Genomic DNA, 20,962 nt, shown 5'->3' with positions numbered 1-20,962 from the left:
TTTTTTAGCCGCCGTGGGATAAAATCCTCCAAATATAATTGTAAATGGGAGCTTGCAGGAGCATAATTATTACATGGTGGTCACGGAGAGTTTAGAATAGCAGAATAATACCAGAGCAGACTGCTTGATAGCCTCTCTGAGGCCAAACTGCAGACAGGACAAAGCCGTTGAAGTGTGGGAAACCCAGTGGATGACCACATGTTACATAAGGTGCTTTGCATAAAAGGAAGTCAGTCTGACCATTTTTTGGATTAAACTAAACATTTGTGGTTAACCTTCTACCAAAACATCGTAAAAAAAACACAGCGTCGTAAAACGAAAGATAGATTTGAGGTGAGGAAATGTTTATGTCTGCCTATGAAAGGCATCACAGACAGTGGGCGAGTTTACACAGACGCTACATCGCCACTAATAATCCCAATCAGAAAAAAAATGTCTGATGTGACCGCCTCAATCGAGCCGATCGGGAGGAATTTGGATCGGAAAGGCGGAGAAGTGGTGATGTGAATCATAATCGTAGATTGTGGGTTCGTCTTTTTTCCTTTTGTTGTGTTTCTGGCATATTTGACCTTCCACAACGAGCAGCACCGATTTGTACATGTCCAAACAGTTATATCCTAGTTTATATTTAGGGGCATTTCTATATTATAAGATCGTCTGTGAAGGTTCTCAGTCAACCAGGTCATGGTATATCCAAAAAAAAATAAAAAAAAGTATTTTAAAAAAGCAGACTGGGCTGGACTGACCCATCATAAACTTGTTTAACCAGTTTCTGTTAACAACCATAATTTGGTGTAACTAGTGCCCATTAACAGTTAGATACCTGGACTGTTTGTCCTGGTCCTCTTTCCCTATGAATTGTACTCTAATGACTAATTATCAGTCAGGGGCTTGTTTCTGTTAACAACCAGTTTCCGGTCCTTTGGGTTGGTTTCTGTCATTAGGGTAAGTTTCTGGTCCTTAGGGTTAGTTTCTATTCATTAGGGTTAAGCTTAGTTTCTGGTCGTTAGGGAAAATTTTTGGTCATTAGGGTTAAGGTTAGTTTCTGGTCGTTAGGGAAAATTTTTGGTCATTAGGGTTAAGGTTAGTTTCTGGTCATTAGGGTTAAGCTTAGTTTCTGGTCGTTAGGGAAAATTTTTGGTTATTAGGGTTAAGGTTAGTTTCTGGTCGTTAGGGAAAATTTTTGGTCATTAGGGTTAAGGTTATTAGGTTTTCTTGGTGTCATTAGGGTTAAGCTTAGTTTCTGGTCGTTAGGGAAAATTTTTGGTTATTAGGGTTAAGGTTAGTTTCTGGTCGTTAGGGAAAATTTTTGGTCATTAGGGTTAAGGTTAGTTTCTGGTCATTAGGGTTAAGCTTAGTTTCTGGTCGTTAGGGAAAATTTTTGGTTATTAGGGTTAAGGTTAGTTTCTGGTCGTTAGGGTTAAGCTTAGTTTCTGGTCGTTAGGGAAAATTTTTGGTTATTAGGGTTAAGGTTAGTTTCTGGTCGTTAGGGTTAAGGTTAGTTTCTGGTCGTTAGGGAAAATTTTTGGTCATTAGGGTTAAGGTTAGTTTCTGGTCATTAGGGTTAAGCTTAGTTTCTGGTCATTAGGGAAAATTTTTGGTCATTAGGGTTAAGGTTAGTTTCTGGTCGTTAGGATTAAGGTTAGTTTCTGGTCGTTAGGGTTAGTTTCTGGTCGTTAGGGTTAAATGGGAGCTGATGGATAATGAACATAAAAGATAGACGACGGGGCAACTGCTCCAAAATGAATCCGAAGCAAGAAGAGCTCCCCCTGGTGGCTGGAGGTTGAAATATAGGTCACAAGACTCACTGTAACTAAATGTGGAAATGTGGGTGGGTCCGCTCTCAGACAGTACTGTTCAGACTCTGGCTCCAAACTCTCAAGATGGCACCGTCCATATCCCTGAAATTCTGGCATCAGTTTGTCCAGTGGGAGGAAGTGGCTGCGTGTCGTCCATATTTATATACAGTGACATATGGTAAATGGTGGTAAAGTTTGGAATTGAATCTGTGGCACCACAGTGACTTGTGAGCTATTTGTGTCACTCCATTCACCTAAATTGGAATTTCTGATGACGACAATGGTTTTCCTTTTGTTTCCTGTTTAATTTTCTAAAGCTCTTCTGCTCTGCCCTCATTAATTTTCCCTGTGTCTTTTTAACCAATTCCTCTTCCCATATGTATGTATATTATTGCCCTGCCCTTCTCTTTGCTCTCTGTCAAATCATCTATGATGTATAAAATTAACTTTGACTTCCTTCTCCTGCCTCCCATTTTGGGTCTTTGCATTTGGGTCCTACTTCACCACTTCACTAAGACACCATTGTCTCGCACGCGTCAAACCACGAGTATCTGAGAGCTTGCCCATGAACCCTTTAAGATCAAATGTATGACCTTTAGAATCACCTTTTAAGTCACATCCAAAAAACGGTTTCTGAAAGCTGAGACGTTGAGCTTTACAGCCTATATGGTGTCGTAATTTATAACATACAGTAAACTGTAAATAAATGCCACACATTTAAAATATTTAACACACTTCACAGGAAGCAGACATCACTTTATCACTTCAAGAAAGGAAACGTTGAGTGTTGAGACAATGAGGTTTTTTTTTCTCACTTCGTTTGTAATTTCACACGTCGGACTCTGCACGGTTCAGCAGTGTTCGTCTGTGGTCGACTGATACTTCCAATGTCTTTCAAATATAAATTGAACCACTCAACTCTGAACCTGACAGAACCACTTCCTCTTCCTCTAAAATAAATTTCCTATGTAGCCACTGAGGCTGTAACACACATTTCCAACTTTTCACTTCTTGTTTTTCTTTGTTTTTAGATAAAGGTGTCAAAAGTGATTAAATACGGCACACTGGCATATTTAATCATGAGATGATCAAATATGCCACACTGGTATATTTGTAAATGCCATACTGGCATATTTGATCATCTCTCTGAAGAGAGAACTGTGTTGATGAAGCTTCCCATTTGCTTCCACCTCTACCCAACGTTAAGTGGTACAGAATTGTCAGATACCTAATATAGTTATGTCATCTGCACCGATCAGGCATAACATTATGAACACCTTTCTAATATTGTGTAGGTCTCCTTTGCGCCTCCGAAACAGTCTTCTGAGAGGGTCCACACATCCACACTAATGTCAGGTTCAAAAGTTTCCCAGTGTAACGTGAATTGTCGGTGCAGGTTGACATCAGATTGATTCAGTGTATCTCTGAGACTATGGCTGTGTCCCCTAGCCCCAATGTAGGGTCCTACATAGGGGGTTACGCCATTTTGTAGTGGTGTCCGAAACCTTAGTGATCTATGCCCTACATAGGAGACTCAGGATTTCCCATAAAGCATTGCGAAAAGTAGTGACCATCCGAAGGTCACTCCACTGGTGGTGGATATCCCATCATGCATTATGTCATTGGCGCCGCTGTAAATGGCTGCACAAGTCCGGTTGAATACAGTAGAATTTGATGGGGCGTCCACTTTTGTCCTGTGATCGTCTGCAGAATGAATCCAAAGAATCGCCCCTGTATCGCGTTAATACCGACTAGTGTAATGACCCTTTGCTACCACTAGATGTCCACAAACAGGACTACGGGTTTAAATGAAGCAGAATAATATGAAAATATCAAAACATTAAAAATGTATTTTTTTTATTTCATGAACATCACACATATTTGTGTACAAAATCATCATCGTTTTAGTAATGTGTAAATTATGATGGAATAACCAGGGGAGCCGCGGCATTCTGACACGTAATGATGCGACAGCCGTGACGTCATTAACTGATGATACGTGTGGCGTCCAAAAACTGTTGGGATAAAGCTCACTCAGTACGTTTACATGCATGTGAAAAAAAACAAATTATTGACTTAATTGGACTTTAACTGGACAACTTAAGTGCACGTAAACACGTTACTCCGACTAAAATCGTTCTCCTTATTCGATTAAGACATCGAGCACATAGTGTGCACATTACGTACGATAACGTAGGATGTAGTAGGTGAGGTACAAAGGGGGTTGTTTTAACATGATATTAACATGCTGAAAAGACACATGTCGCCACCTAGTGCATAGGAGGAGGACATGTATTCGATTTTCATGTGGACTAGGGTTTAGGGAGTGAGTGAACGATTTCAGACACAGGGTATGAATGTATATTTTCAGACCAGGTTCTTACCATTTGAAGTCCTGTAGGACAGCAGGAGATCGGACAGCAGGCCCTTCTGGATGGTGGCATTCCCGCTCAGCGTCTCCTTGTCCAGGATGAGCAAGAAGCGGTGGAGCTCCATCAGGAGCTGGTCCAGCACTAGAAGCACAGGCAGACGAGAGGGACTCAGATTTACAGCAAAATAAAAATTCCTTTAAATCTTATAACACATTTCTTGGCGTGAAACGATATTTAGGAGTATTAAAACAGTGGCTTAAGACCAGAGCTGTCAGCGTTGCCGTCGCCGGGGAAGAGAAGAGTCATGAGTAATAAAAGCCTGTGAAGTTTCCAGACATGTTTCAGAATATTACACTTGGATTTACGGCGGAGAACTTGTTGAACCCCCTTCCTTTTTTAATACTGATTTTAGTTCGAAGCTCTGATTGCCTGCCTTTTGTTTCTCAAGCTGCACGCCAGCATTTTGCATGGGAGAGACGTTTCAGAGGTTTCTAGCTGGCAGAAGCCAGACAACCACTCAGACTGTGAGCCGTTCGTCCGTCCGCTTCATCCGGCTGCCATTGACAGTCGCGAGTCTGTTTGAGGTTGTTTTGGGAGTTTAGCGAAAGGTCAAGTTCAGAAATAGGGAGGAGCCTGCGCTGGAGTCCGGGGGGGGGCTGTGTCTGGGTGCAGCCCACACACATCCTTCAGGGGTCAGCGCTGAAGTCGCGGCCCCACTCCACCGTGTGGGGAGCTCTTTGTGTTTCCCTTCGCTGTCTGTTGGCCTCATGAATAGGCCCCTTGCTACAGTGGGCCTCAGTGTGTGAGTGGGAGAAGAGACAGAGGGGAAGGGGACGGGGGGGACGTGGGGCTCGTCGAAGAAGGACTTTATTAAAGGATAAGGTGGGGCAGGTATCGGGTGGTAATGAACAGTGTCGGTATTCAGTCTAACATACACCGATCAGCCACAACATTAACACCACCGACAGGAGAAGTAAAAAAGCAACTTGTGACAATTTAATGTTCTGCTGGGAAACTTTTGGACCCACCTACACCAGAACAGACACCCCCACCCCATAACAATGACACTCCCTGAACTCCTTGACACACATAAATCCTTTAAGAACATCTAAAAACGACATAAATAACAGCACAAGGTGTTGACCTAGCCTCCAAATTCACTAGATCCCAAACTGATCCATCTATGGGATGATCCGCAGAGGCCCCTCCCCCCAAATATTGTTGTTATTTGGCCCCCCAACTAACAACATCCTGCTTTCAGACACCACAGGACACCCTCAGAAGACTCATGTCCATTCTCTGCTGAGTCACAACTGTTTTGGAGGCACTAGGTGGTCGTAATCTTACGCCTGATTAAACGTTTCTGCCAGCACTCGTTATGCATTTTGTTTGGTCTTAATCATGTGCAGAAATGTGCACAAACATTTACCGACATTCCAGTTGCACCTCCCTCCCGACAAATGACAAAAACAGAAACCAAAAGTAACAAACTTCCATCCGAACTCTGCTCTGCAATCGACTAAAAAAAAAACTATTACAGGCATCTCAATATGCTCCTCTCCGCTTGAACTCTATTAAAACTGTCAGCTATCTCGTTTTTTTTAAACGGCTCCTTCCGGCTCAAGCCGATCGCCCTTGAGAGGAGGTAGCACGTTCTTGTCGCTCCCACGCATCAAAGGAAAACTTCTGAGATGTTTTCTTTTTATTCTTCTTTTTTCTTTTTTTCTTTTTCTTTGCAACATGAGGTATCAGACATCAGTGAGCTTTGGCTTACAGAGATAAGGGGAGACTGTCCTGAAGCTAGCTGGACAGTTTTTGATGACTCCTACTCAGTCTGAGTCAACTTCTACCTTGGAGACACACACAAGCATATAAGGGATGTAAGACTTGAATAATCATTAACCTCCTGAGACCCCAGGTTTTATTTCCATTTTTAATTTCTCCAAGGTATTTGGGATCAGTCGCACCTAAGATGTATGAAAACTAGGCATCATCTTTCAGCAGGAAGTAGCAGTTCATGGAAAAACAACGATGTCCTCATATGTGGACACTGGGATTATGTCATTATTTATATTATGTCATTATGTCATTATTATATATTAAAGTAGTCGCCAATGTGTGACAAAATATAAAATTTATTTTAATACCTGAACGTGGCTGAGCAAAGACAGAATTACAAACAACTAAGTCCCAACAAATGAAATACTTGCCAATTAGCAACAAAAAAAAATATATATATAAAATTTAAGCGTCATATCAAACTAGAAAACTGAATAAGCATAAATAAATAAGCTTTAACCTTTGCTACCACTAGGTGACAGAGTAAGTGTCCACTAATGAGGACAGTGAGTTTAAATTAGGGGTCTGCAACATTTTTCAGACCGAGGACTCCAAACTGATATATATTATTATTTTCAGTTTGCATTCAATATTAAGCTATCCCTTCTCCCTTTACTAAAATATGGTGGATTCATGTTTTTAACGAAATTTGAAGAATAAGCTGCAGTAAAACCTAAAACCCAACATCCCCATATGAGGACGCAGGAGGTTAAAACCTGCCTCCCTGTAACGATTAAAATCACATCCGTTACATTTGTAGCTGTTGCTGAGCTGCTAACGTTTGGCCCCCTCTGCCCGAATCCAAACATTTTTTCCAGCTTCTCCTCATTGTGTGTTTGCAGAGATTGACTCAGATGGCCTTTTGGATCGGGGGACCCTGGGAAACGGAGTCAGCTGACAGGACGGGGAGGTCTGCAGCGAGCCGTCTCAGAGGGCTACTTGCTGGCCCGACGCCCACTGCACATCCATCCAGCGAGTGATGTGCAGCCCCCACTGCAAAAACAGCTCCATTCTGTAGAATCTGAAGCCAGTAGGACGGTGATTTTATTTTATTTCTCGACGTTGCAGTTAAAACACCGGTAACACGTCAGGTTAAATTAAAAGTGCTCGTCGGTGTAATGTGCAGCTGAAGGTTTCCAAACTCCTACACATCTGTAAAAACAGTACATTTCTTCCTTCCTTCTTTTAAATATCAATATATAAATATATGAGATGAGATGGAACTGAGCTCACTTACAAACTTACAAAACTATTCGGAATTCAGAACAAAATATACATTTTACAGGTTTTATAAGTGTGTGCATCACGTGATAATGTATCATCAAGTTGCAAATGCGTTCCTCATGTCGAGAAAGCCGTGTAAAACTCTAAACCTAAAAAAAAAGAAGCTATGGATTTTGATTTGACCTCTTACTCCATTCCTTGTTCAATCTCAACATTATTTGTAGATGGACTGTTGAGAATTTTGGCTGGATTTCCTGTTATGAGAGGCTTGAATTCCTGGGACATTCGATTTTCCTAAATTAATAAAGCAGACGTGGCTTCTGATTTCAGTCATTTAGCTTACAGGCTAAATCGGGGTTACTGATGGTATTTCTCACATACACCGATCAGCCACAACATTAAAAACACTGACAGGAGAAGTGAAACGCATTTAAATCATCTTGTGACAATTCAAGGAAACTTCTGGACCTGGCATTCATTCATGTGGATGTTATTTAGACATGTAGCCCCCACCTAGACCAGACCAGACACCTCCCACCCTACAGTAATGACACAGAGTGCGTTTACATGCACAGTTTAATGGAGCTAAGCTCCAAATTCGACTTTCTTAATTTGGTCCTTGTCCCAGTTTACATGCAAGGGAGAAAATCAAATAACTGACAGGAAAATGTCCTCCTCCTCCGCACTAGGTGGCGATATATGTTTTATCAGTTGGTTAATACCATGTCAACACAGACACATTCCGGTTGACTTAATACAACAGCATTTCAAACAACAACCTACGTGATGTGTGCACTACTTCTGGTGCAGATAACATGGTTCTCAGGTGGCTACTTTCTTTACGTTCTGGGGTCAAACGCCAGAGCAGCAGTTGTGGAGCATGTGCACAAGCGTTGTCTAGTTAAAAGTCCGATTAAGACGTATACATGCTGGAGAAAATCCAATTACAATCGCATCATCCGGGTGTCTTAATCGGATAAGGATTTAGTCGGAGTAACGTGTTTACATGCACTTAAGTTGTCCAGTTAAAGTCAGATTGAGGCAATAATTTGTTTTTTTCACGTGCATGTAAACGCAGTGACAGATGCACATGAAAACACTTAGGAACAACTAGAAAGGTGGTTGTAAGATTATGCCTGATCAGTGTATATAAGGTTGGTGGGATCAGTCTCAAAAATATGATATCCGTCAAGAATCAAATTATCTTTCCTCTGCCCAAAAGGAAGGAGTAGCTTTACTGGAAAATAATTGGAGTTGGAACAAATGTTCACCCCAGAGAGGACGGAGGAATTTCACTTGGGCTCAGATGAGTTTTGAACTGGTGGATTTGATGGTCGCTAGTTTTCTGGTTAACTTCTGCGGCGCTAGTTTTTCCAGCGTGTCCATCACCGTTGGCACCAGCCTGACCCTGGTCTGTGGCTTTTTTTCGGCTGATTGATCGCATGTTTACTCGTCAACGGAATGAGTTGCTGAGAGATAGATCTGGTGTACAGGCGAGGAACGGAAGAAACCAAAGCAAAAGACACAGACACGCAACTTTCAATGGGTTTAACGTGTCAAAGTGCACGTTTTTGACCAAGATGCAGGCTTGCGGGAGGCGTTTATCTCCCAACCAAATCAAACTGGCCTCATAGTCTAGTTTCTTCTCATCATCTCCGTCCATCTGTCCTACTTTAAGCCTCCTGCTTATCAATTTATGCTCCACTGATGCAATGTTTGTGCAGCTTTCAAGCACTTTAATCAACCGCGTGGAGTAACATCCAAGGGACGGGATATTAAAAAGCAACAATTAAAATGTGAAAACACAGTTTTTGCTTCAGTCTGGTGATGCAACAGAGGCAGCTGGTGTGTAAGCAGCGAAGGCTTTCTGCTCGCTCAGCTCCAGGCTGCTGGTTGAGGTCTGCTTGGGACACTTCCTGTGCTCCGAATCACAGTCATATTTTGGGATGTGGTGCAGATGTTGGAAATAGTTGCAGATGTGTTTTCTTCACATCTAGCAGAAGAAAAAGTGAGGAAAAAAAATGCTACCGAGCTTTTTATATAACACATTGAGTCTGTCTGCATGTCTGTGTGTCTGTTCATCACCCCACTAATGTGCCCGCGGGGTTCCTCCGTGCGCTCGTTCGTTTACTGCCTCTTGATGTCCATCTGCATCCATGTTCCTTTTGTTATTCTTATCTCCAAGAGTGTTGCACAGTTTCTACTGACTAATCTTGCGACTCCCACGCAGAAAACTCTGCAATATACTTAGCAAATCTCCAGCAATAGCTCACTTCTCATTCACGAGTCAATTCGTAACCAAAAAGTCCAAAATGCATTGTAAAACTACGCGGATTTTTATTGATTAATCACAGTTACAGCCAAACAGCAGCGTTTAAGGGATCGCGTAATGGAAGGACACGAAATCTGACTGAAGAGGCTTCGTTAACTTCTAAGCCACTTTTTTTTTTCTCTTCCCTTCGCTCAGGCATTTTGATAACTCATAAAAGTTGTTTACAGCACGGCCGCTGCCATTACTCATGATAGATATTAAGTGGTGGTTTGTTTGAATCTAATTTGATTTGTCCGACTCTCTAGTTCAGCAAATGCCTCAATACACCGATCAGCCACAACATTAAAAACCACAGACAGGAGAGTAAAGGAGTAAATCACATTAAAAAAAACATCTTGTGACAATTCAGTTGTGTTCTGCTGGGAAACTTTTGGACCTGGTATTCATTCGTGTGGATGTTACTTAGACATGTAGCACCCACCTAGACCAGACCAGAACCCCCCTCCACCCCACCCCACCCAATAGCAATGATTAGGAACAACTCAAAAAAGATGATGATGCATGAAGATCAGCACAAGGTGTTGACCTGGCCTCCAAATTCACTAGATCCCAAACTGATCAAGTATCTGTGGGATGATCCAAAGAGGCCCCTCCCCTCAACCCATAGGACCCAAAGGCCCCCTCTAACAATATTATGTTCCCAGACACCACAGGACACCCTCAGAAGGCCCGACGAAGGCCTGATGAGTCACCACGACTGTTTTGGATGCACAAGGGAGTTCATAATGTTTTTCCTGATCTGTGTGTTTTGCAGAGATCCCCCCCAGAAGCTCTCCATGTTCTAACCTATAACAGATCTCACTAATGTGAACCCAGAGCCTAGAATCAAAACATGTTTTTCTTCCAGACTTCTTACTCTCCTTGAGTAAAACCAGTCATTTGTAGATCTAGAAGAAAATTAAAGCACTGACTCACCTTCTGATTGAGACATTCACAACAACTACAGCTCCACCTACGCTAAAAGGGAAGTGGTTGCCAGATAGAGAATTGGAACCAGTGACCAAACACAACTGTTAAATGTTTGGATGTACAGGAGTGTCCCTTTTTTTTTTTTTTTAAACACCGTCACATGCTGCTTAATGTGCTTCTGCTTCGGGGGAATAATCAGTGGTGGGAGCGGAGGATATTATATCAGGGTGAGAACAGGGAAACTGGAAGAAGGAGCCACGTATGATAGCTTCGTTCCAGCCTGCCCTTCCTCTGGTGATGGCAGGGACTGAATGAAGGATCAAAAAAAATAGTTTGATTGGTGTTTTTTTTTTCTATTGGCAGACGTCGGCCTCCGTCTCTCTCTCTCCCCCCCCGAAACATGCTGAGTTCAGATGTGGGGCAGGGACTGCGCGGACACGGCCGGATTAATGCAAGCTGTGTTTTGGCGCTGTTTCCGTGGAAACCGGAGTTAAAAAACAAAAAAGAAACAGGTGTCAACTTGATGACTTCAGACAGAAAAGAGACCATATGTGCGTGATACCGGGACTGAGGATAGTTTAGAGAGACGTGGCCAGAGCGACACAAGAGAAGTGAAAAGTGAAAGGATATTAAAATTGGAAGCACGGAAACCCCTCACCTATCATGAGTTGGCAAATATTATCGCAGTTTAATCTGGAACAAAACGAAGGTTTGCTGAGAACACTTTGCCTTTGCAGAGAGAGAGAGACACGGGCTACGTTTACATCTCCACCTGAACTGTTTGGATTCAGTTTCAAAGACTAAAAATGTTTTCATTTTCTGATAAAATACAGAAAATGTTCAGCCGCTTGTTGAGACCAGTGTCTTTGTCTTTTACTTGTAAATATGTTTCGTGTTTCCTGTTTTATTTTGTTAAGTTCTTTGGTTTCCTGTCTCTTGGTGTTTTCTGTTGATTGCTCATTGGTGTGATTGCCCTTATTAGTTTCACTTGTGTCTTATCATCCCTCAGCCCTCTTGTGCATATACAGCCGTGCATTTCCTATGGTTGGTCTTCTTGGTTTCCTGTTATCCCTGCGTGTTATTGGATTTTTGTTTTATTAAACACAGCCTGCATGGACATTGGATGCAGGGCTCAGCATCCTGACAGCCTGGTGGGAAAATATCTCTGAGGGAGGGCAGAGAGGCACATATGTGTTGCAGAATCTTTGGTTTGGAGGCAGTGCAGCCTCCGTGCCCCATAGTGATGCAGCTTTATAAAATGATCCTGTCAACCAGGGTGTACGTTTTGTAGTTGTGCACCAATGTTGGATGTCTAATCTGATGGAAAGGTAACCAAAGAAGTTTTTGTTGTTGTTGTTGTTGTTCGTTATTCTATTGCCAACGCCCAGTTCATCCAAAACACTGATTCTAACCTTCCACTTCTCACGCTGTTGAACAAATTTGTCTTGTGACCTAGATAACACCTTTCCCCACATACACTGTAATTGTTCTAATCAGAGAGAAACGGTCGGACCACATGTTTATAAGTTCACTAATTGTTTCCAATCACCGAGTGGTTTATGGAGTATGACACCATTATGACACTTCTAAAAGTACGCAGATTCCAGACCAAGTGCGTCTCAGTGACTTAGAGGCTGACGCGAGCGGCTCTGCAGGTTTCACTTAGATCTAACCATAGATAATAACAAAAGCACTCATTTATATAAAATGGGGGGAAGCCAAACTTAAAACTGTGCTCATTTTTGCATCTGTTACAAGATTATTTCCTTTAAGAAATACAAAAAAATATATGTGTTTCCTCTATAATTAGACCCATCGTTTAGCAGCACTTGCCTGCAAAGTATATTTTTGTTGCAATAACTTTATTTCGAATTGTGGAAACAAAGTCGAGCATGGTTTAATTTAATTTAAATAAAATTAAATATGTCGAGGATTTTGGACACGGTCATAGAAAGTGCATGTTTTAGTGGTCTTAACTCAGCAGAGGCGGCAGTTTACTGTACATCAACACTGCGCTGGAAGCAATGACCCCAAAAAAGAGGAATTAATGAGTGAAATCAGCTGCTGTAGGTTTGCATCCTGCAGCCGTGGCCGCTCATAATGGAGAACTATTTTAGTACGATCAGTACTGAGCAAGTTTCATTGTTGCAGCTTCTATTTTGGTTGACTAACAGAGATAAGATAAAAAATAAGAAACAACAACACCAAAGAACAAATCAAGATTGAGGTGCGATTGCTAGGATGTTACAGGCGACAGAAGCAAGAAACCGAAGCTCCAACGTCACATTTTAAGAGATGCACAAATTTAAGAGTGAAACTCATAGAGAGAATCCAAGGTTATAGCAAAGACACTAGCACTAAACTCCCAATGGATCCCAACATGCTGAGTCACAGATCGAGGTGTAAATACCCAAGGTAGAAACTTCTGTAAAGAAGAAGTCAAGTTTAGTTCCACTTTCTTTTTGAGACTTTCTGCCCTTTCATCTTCTCCTGGCCCAGACTACTGAGCTTTATTCTTCTCACATTTGAGCTCTCTTTATACCCTCCCTTTTTTTCCTTTACATCTGCACTGTCTGTTTCATTGAGGCTTACAGCTCAGTCCTTGGAGAAATCACGTTAATGTTCTCTAAGAGTCCATGTAAATCTCAACTTGTTTATGCGAATGTGTCTCTGTCTTGATTAAGATGCGATGCTGCTTACAGGAGCCCGTGCAGATAAAGGCTGAGCGATGTGGAGCTAATGTGTGTGCACATGCAGCACAGATTCAGGTTGTGAGAAACACAGGAGAATGAAAACACATGGTCAGAAGGGCTGAGCGATAAATGAAAGGTAGTGGTTTTGAATAGCAGCACGTATAGCCGAACAAACTGTATGCAGATGACTGAATACTTTATGCAACGTGCTCTGCAGCAGATAAAAATAGCAGCAGCATATAGAATCAGATAAACAAAAATAAGACTTGAAACTAAGCGCCTGTATGCATCTAATAAAAGTAGCCTAGCGAGTGCTGTTGGGGTAGTTTCACCCAGACCCTTGGACAAGTCAGGTACGCCGGTAAAAAGAGCCACAAAGCTCGTCTATGCAGGAAACCGTGGTTGAAGAAGGGGTCAGACAGATGACAAATGTTCACATGCTGTATGAGACAAAAGTCAGGGTTGACTCATTATTTTTAGTTTTCAAATTCTTTTCACTTGCTTCGCTTTACAAAAAGATCCCTGTTCGTGTGGAAAGCGGCCGAATCGAGCAACGTTCGTGCAATCGTTTTAAATTCTCTTGGACGCGCAGAGACTCACCACGCGGCGGACAAATAGACGGCGGCAGTTGCCGATTAGAGCAGTTGTGAATAGGGACGGGTGCCGATACTATAAAGATTATAAAGCAATGCAGATGTCGGTGATTCATTTCAGCGCCACTGTAATTTTTAATTAGCTTAGCCCCCTTAGCTCCATTGCTGTGCCCATGCTACACGTGATGTCATGTCGATTTTGTTCACTTGCGTGGATGAAAGCGAACCCTCAAAATGTCTGCAGACTCCTCCGAACTGCAACAAGCGGTTGAAGGCGATACTGTGCAAAGGAGGTGACACCTCGAATTTGATTAAATATGTGATGACGGATAGCATTTTTTTTTTAAAGCCGAGAAATGCACCATCTTTGATAACTTTATTTTATATTGGTTAATTTATTTCTTAGTTGCATTTATTTATATTAAGATAATGACATGTACAGACAAATGTGGTGGGAACTAAATGGTGACAATTAGGGATGTCCGATAATATCGGCCAACCGATAATAATAGACATCCCCAGTAACAATATAACAATAATAGTAGCAATAGCAATAACAATAGTAATATTAATACTATAATAATAGTAAGAGGAAGAAGAAGAAGATGATGATAACAATATAAAGGGAGGATTGAGAAGGAGGGGAGAAGCATTATGTTTTATATTTATTTATTTAATGCCGGACCCACGGGGGACCAGCCTGCAGCCCCGGTCAAAACCCACCCCCACCTCCGAACACCCCATAGTGCACGCGGTACATCATTACCTATATTTGTGTGTGTGTTACCTTTTTTTTTTAATCCAAATCCTTTTCTAAACCTAAACAAGAAGATTTGGAGCCTCAACTCGAACAAAAACAATACAATAAACCAAATCAGCTTTGTATAAAACTTACCGTCCCATCTCCTGGTTTAAAATACCACTTTTTACTTATTCATTCTAACTTACCTGTCCTTCCTTCTACAAATAATCATATATGATCATATATCTTGGTAGTCATTAGCTGTCAGCCTGTGCTGTCGTGTTTGGGAACATGTTGCACTGTTTGCTGCAAAAGCAAAATCATTACTTAAGCTGTCTGCTTCACAAACATATGGCATAAAAAAATCTCTTGTCTCCCACCCATTGGATTTTCTCACAGACACACACAGATGAAAAATCTGTCACCCCTGTGTCACCTCTTCTTCTTCTTCTTAATCCACCAATTTTTATTTTGTCGAACTCCTCTCTGGATCCCCCCCAAACCTCCCCAAAAACCCCGAAAACCGCAAGACCTCACAGACGCTGTCTATGCTCTGCACGCATGCACGACTCTGTGCGGGCCTTAACCAACCACCGTCATTTTTCAATTAAGATAAACTGCGCAGCGATAAACAGATACATGTTTGAGGAAGAAGAAGAAGAAGAAAAAAAAAAGTGGGCGGAGAGGTGGTCTTTACAAGCCTCTGCAGCCTCGGCTTGATGAGAAAGAAAGTGACAGACCAGAAGCAGATGCTGACAAATAAAAAGTAACTAGCATGGCCGCCTCCGAGTCACCCACATAAAAGCTCTTCTGCTCAGTTATTATCCCACAGGAAAGTGGCCAGGAGGGCTTCATGTAGAGCCGGCGAGCGTGCACACACACACACACACACATGTGTGTGTGATTACAAGTCCGCTAGCTGCTGTTCTCGTCTACTAAGTGCCATTTCCATCAAAAAAAAAAAAAAAAAGTGTACCTGGTGAGAAACAAACACAATGTGGGTCTGATCCAGAGCGTTTGATGTGTTTTTTTTTTTTTTTAAAAAGGAACGCGAGTAAAACCCGGAGGGCAAACAAGGGCCGAACTCACACGGAGCGCCCCGCTGCCACAGAGCAGGAAGACCGTCTTTCTTTTCATCATTTTTATAGCTCGGCTCCAGCTTCCTGAATTACCCCCGTGCTCCTCTCCACTCCACTCCCCGTTGGCAAGTACATCCCATGACACACATGCTAGGGAACCAGGAGACCCCATGCCGGCCCTCATGGCCTGCATCCATACGGCTGCCACTGCTGAGCTCATGACGGGGGCAGACACACCATAAAAAAAAGTCACGCGTTTGACTGAGAGAGCAGCTTTGATTGATGTGATCACTGCTGTTTAAAGGCTCCAGGCCCAAATCCAGCACACGAGAGGGTCCACACTCACGTTTCCACAAGGACGCACTGCTTGAGTAAGAGTTGTGGACATGATGCAACTAAACTTAAAATAATTGAAACTGAGGGTTTACCTGTACCTGCATTAACTGAGACAACAGGATTTTAGATGTTTACTTGTAATCTGAAGGCTTTATGTTTCGTACAACTCAATGAGGTCTCAATACAGATACACCCATTAAAATGTTATTTACTTCTCCTGTCAGTGGTCATAATGTTGTGGCTGATCAGTGTATGTAGGCCACACATTTTGATTAAAATATTATATGCTTATATTTGTTAAATATTTATTATTTCAGTGATTCCCTTTTGCACGATGGATGAATTAATTAGATTTTTTTGTGCAAGTTGCACAACATTCACATTCCAGGTGGTGTCCCTGGTTCATATTTCTACTTCCTGTAGCTCAGGTTTCTTTGTTTAATGGTGGATTGTGGGGAAGATGCTCTGTACCGAAGTACTAAAATTCAAATCCCAACAGCACAACTGCTTAATATACACTCACTTGCCACTTTATTAGGTACACCTGTTCAATCGCTTGTTGACACAAATAGCTAATCAGCCAATCACATAGCTGCAGTTCAATGCATTTAGTCATGTAGAGGTGATCAACACGACTTGCTGAAGTTCAAACCGAGCATCAGAATGGGGAAGTGACTTTGAACAAGGTATGGTTGTTGGTCTAATGGGATTTTCACGCACAACCATCTCTAGGGTTTTACAGAGAATGGTCTGAAAAAAGAGAAAATATCCAGTGAGCAGCAGTTGTTGATGTGAGAGGTCAGAGGAGAATGAGCAGACTGGTTGGAGATGATAGAAAGGCAACAGTAACTCAAATAACCACTGGCTCCAACCAAGGAATGCAGAATACCATCTCTGAACGCACAACACGTCCAACCTTGAAGAAGATGGGCTACAGCAGCAGAAGACCACACCGGGGGCCACTCCTGTCAGCTAAGAACAGGAAACTGAGATGTTGAGGAAACGTTGCCTGGTCTGACGAGTCTCAATCCAATAGAGGAAGCTTTGGGATGCTGACAAATCTGCAGCAACTGCGTGATGCCGTCATGTCAATATGGACCAAAACCTCTGAGGAATGTTTCCAACACCTTGTTGAAAGCATGACACGAATAATTAAGGCAGCCTTTTACTAGCAAGGTGTACCTAATAAAGTGGCTGGTGAGTGCATGTCGGCATCGGGCACGTTAGCGTCATCGCATTAGCCTTTAGCACACGTAGCATCGCTTCAGTGTTGTTTTACCGCATTCATAACATATGCCACACAACAGGAAACGATCGGCTCTTGTATAGAGTTTCTCTTCCTCTGTGGTTCTCATTCACCTATTGACACTCACGCACCAACAATGGAAGGCACAAGGGAGCAATTTTGGGTTTAGCATCTTATTTCTGGGATTAAAAATTTGCGAAACCTGCTCCACCACCTGAGCCGCAGCTGCCCGGGTCAGCGGCGACCGTGCAAACTCACGGCGACTCCCACCACTCATCCATCACCATCCGAAAAAAAAACATCTAATAACACGTCTGTCAGTCTGCCAACGTTTGTCGTCATCGTTTTATTTCGGCCACAGAATCAAACCACTGTTGGAGGGTGATGCTGCAGGCGAACGTCATGGACCTCGGTGGTTTTCCTGGGGGGGGACCCAGCTGCAAAAGCGCAGGAAGCCCAGCGTGGTGAAGCCGACACAGACGTGCTTTATGTATGGGATCCATAAGAGGAAGGGAAGCAAAACAATCAAAGCACTGGCTGACAAGTAAAGGACGACAATAAATACCAGAGATGATCTTACAGAAAATAAACCCACTCTAGGAAACTTCACATTTAATTATTTCTATAGATCCACTATATTTTGTAATCTGTGACATCTCCGTCAGTACGATTATTTAATATTTTGTGGTGGGCTGACAGACGAGCGTGTGGGACGTAATTATGAAGCAAAGTGAGCAGAAGGCAAATAACCACAAAGGCTAAAGCTGCAGCTGAACAGTGATTCTAGAACATGTCCCATCACGGACTCCAGGTGGTTTCACTAATTCCACCCTTCGTCTCATCTGGCACGAGGTGTGAGAATCGGTGACATGAGCCCGAGGAGCCGTTTCTCTCGAATAAAAAACCCTCGCGCGAGCTCGGGTTTCGGAAACGCGGAGCGCGTCCAGAACACTAAATAACGTCTTCGCTTGTCATTGGCCTCCCTGAATTTTCCCAGGTTCCCCCCTCGGCTGCTGGTGTCTGATTCAACATCCTGGTGCTCGCTGCAGACGGCTGCCAAGAGAGTACACTCCAGGCTTTATTTCAACATGCCGACGCATCGTCTGCAATCTGTGGCGACCAGGTGCAGGTTTCTTACCCCGGCATCGCTCTACCTGCTGTCGGCGCTCACCTTCGCTTCGAGCTTAACTTCTTATCATATCAGCAAAAAAAAACTGAACTAGTTCATGAACATTTTGAACCTCACGCGTGATCTTGGGCTCTTTTGAAAGCCAACACTCTCAAGTTTTTATCACAAAAGCCAGAATCACTCCGAGTGGTTTTGTTCTTCCGTAATCAAAGCTGGAACACAGCTCAGCTCTGGCTGGTCCAGAAAGACACTGCTGCTGTCCCATAAAGCACCCGGAGGAATGTTAGACGGGTTAAAATTCATTGATTCATTTTACATGGGAAAGTCCACTCACGTCCCACTTGCCGGCTCCACAATGAACACTGTTGCTGCCCGAGTTGACTATCACTGTAATCTCACCAATGCCAAATATGCAATGTGACTCCCACACCGATCAGCCACAACATTATGACCACTGACAGGAGAAATAAATAACATTTAAACCATGTTGTGACAATTCAGCCTTCTGCAGGGAAACTTTTGGACCCGGCATTCATTCGTGTGGATGTTACTTAGACGTGTAGCACCCACCTAGACCAGGCCAGACCAGACACCCTCTCCACCCTATAGCAATGACACTCCTTGAACTCCTTGACTCAAAAATAAAACATGAAGAACAGCACAAGGAGATCTGACACCCTCAGAAGACCCATGTCCACTCTCTGATGACTCACAACTGTTTTGGAGGCACAAGGGAGACCTACACAATACTAGGAAGGTGGTCATAATGTTATGCCAGATCAGTGTGTACTCTGTTATTGCATATTAAGAAAAGCTCAATCAAAAAACAGCGACAAGAAAATAACAGGAGCCACCGAAAGCTTCATGTCTGACCCGAACAAATAACCATCACGTCATAGACCAGTGGTTTCAGCCATCATCAACTCAAAGCCTCCGCCGCTCATTAAATCCCCTCAACAATCACACACCGGACACCTCTGCATCAGCCCCACTGTTTACTCTGACAGTGTGTGGGAGTCGGTAGTCAGCTGGTGAACGGGAATGTGGCTGAGCTGCTGCTGCTGCTGCTGCTGCGATTCTGATTTCAGTTTGACTGGTGGCCATTGTTCGCCGTCCGGCCAAGTTGCTTCTGCTGTCCATCCAGGGCAGAGAAGCTGGGGGGGGGGGTCACTGACTGTAAAGCTTCTCCCATCGTCAGTGCCAAAGTCCAAAGATAACCAGCCTCACCTTCGGCTACAGCTGGGCTCCAACAGGTTTCCTGCACTCGGGCAGAAAGGCGGAGGTGGTCGCCCGCTCCGGTTTATCAGCCCCGCCGTTTATTAGCTACGTTCTTGTCCATCAGGAAGCATTAAAGCGGCCTTGCTTATCCCTCATGAACAAATAACCACAGGCATGCGAGGAATGCCGCGAGAACAATGTTGCAGCTATTGGAATTTATATGGACCACACTGCAGACCATTAAACAGACCCCACTTAGACACAAACACGCAAATAAATAAATGAACCTTCTTCATGTTTTCAAGATGAAACTAGTTTCAATTAGATCCAGTGGAGCTGGACTGGACGTCCACAGCCTGGGACTATTTAAACCCTTAAGTTAGTAAGAAGGGACCAATATTCATGTAGAGCAAAACCAAGCAGAGATGAAATTTCTTGAAGATGATTTAATGTGTTACTTATCAAAACTAGAAAAAAAAGACCACATGTGGTTCAGTATCTCTCATGTAAAGTATCAGAATCAGTGAATGTCATGTTCTGATTGAGTGTGTTTAAAGTCTGTTGTGCAGTAGCAGCGAAGTTTTTTTTCTTTCTCTACATAAGGAAGCATTGTCAGCTTAACTACTGTAGAAGTCAGCAGCCCTGTGTCTTGTTATTGAGGCAGCAGTCCTCCTCTTACCTTTGTGCTTCTCCATTCGCTCGCACGGACGCCTTTTCTTTCGCCGGCTTTCCTCCGCTCGCCCAAGTAAAAACAATCCCCAAAACTTTTGTTCCTCAGTGATGAGACGGCAGCTCCTGCGGAATGCTGCCCGACCCTCCCGTTTTCAGCGCCGACTGAGCCAGACACACACTGAGCTGTGACGGAACAACAGCGCTCTCCTCTTCTTCCTATAATCTGATTTTTTTTTTTTTTTTTTTTTTTTTTTACGCACCTCCTCCTCTCTCCAGAGTTCGCAGCATCCAGACGCCAAACTCCCCAGCCAGGTGTAGTTCAGAGACTCCCAGGGGCCTTACGACAAACTCTGGAAAAATCTGACTTTACATTACTCAAGTAGCAGTGATTAGACTTTTCCCAGTTATTGCAAGTTTTACGCACAAAAAGAAACTTCGTTGTTGCAATAAGTTGGGATACGTTTTTGCGCACACAAGCGGATTTTTTTTTCTCTATAGTATCCTGTGAGACACATGTCCACATTTAGTTTTATGCTTCAGTCCTCCAGATGTGACAAAAAGAGAAACTAGAAGGCACAGCTCTGACATGGTGCCGGGTGCAGACACTGTAAACTAAACTGTACACTTCCAGCCGCTTCACTTTTTCTCCTGCTGCAGAAAAAGTGAAGCTCTCTGCCTAAACAACCGAGCACCCCGTGGGAGAACAGTGACCGGGTGGAGGTATGAGAGGAATGTCAAGCGGAGTAACACAACATACTCCAGGAGACGATTAAAACGCA

General features: G+C 43.1%; 1 protein-coding gene across 2 annotated transcripts in view; it reads right to left on the bottom strand.

Annotated features, from left to right (window-relative positions):
• Positions 1–20,752, bottom strand: part of afap1l2 (actin filament associated protein 1-like 2) — a 47,252-nt gene extending 26,500 nt beyond the window's left edge. Inside the window, exons 1-2 of one of the 2 annotated variants that reach the window (XM_047608937.1) lie at positions 20,191–20,752; positions 4,184–4,312 (exon numbers count right to left, since the gene is read on the bottom strand). In XM_047608937.1, coding sequence (XP_047464893.1) covers positions 4,184–4,312; positions 20,191–20,206 — 145 coding nt within the window. In that variant the 5' untranslated portion in view covers positions 20,207–20,752. The remainder of the gene's footprint in view (positions 1–4,183; positions 4,313–20,190) is intronic. The other variant, XM_047608938.1, reaches the window with a different exon arrangement.
• Between the last annotated feature and the right edge of the window lie 210 nt (positions 20,753–20,962).

This window comes from Mugil cephalus, chromosome 16, assembly GCF_022458985.1.
Source record: "Mugil cephalus isolate CIBA_MC_2020 chromosome 16, CIBA_Mcephalus_1.1, whole genome shotgun sequence".
In the NCBI taxonomy this organism is placed as follows: Eukaryota; Metazoa; Chordata; class Actinopteri; order Mugiliformes; family Mugilidae; genus Mugil; species Mugil cephalus.
This window is presented reverse-complemented; position numbering and strand designations above follow the sequence as displayed.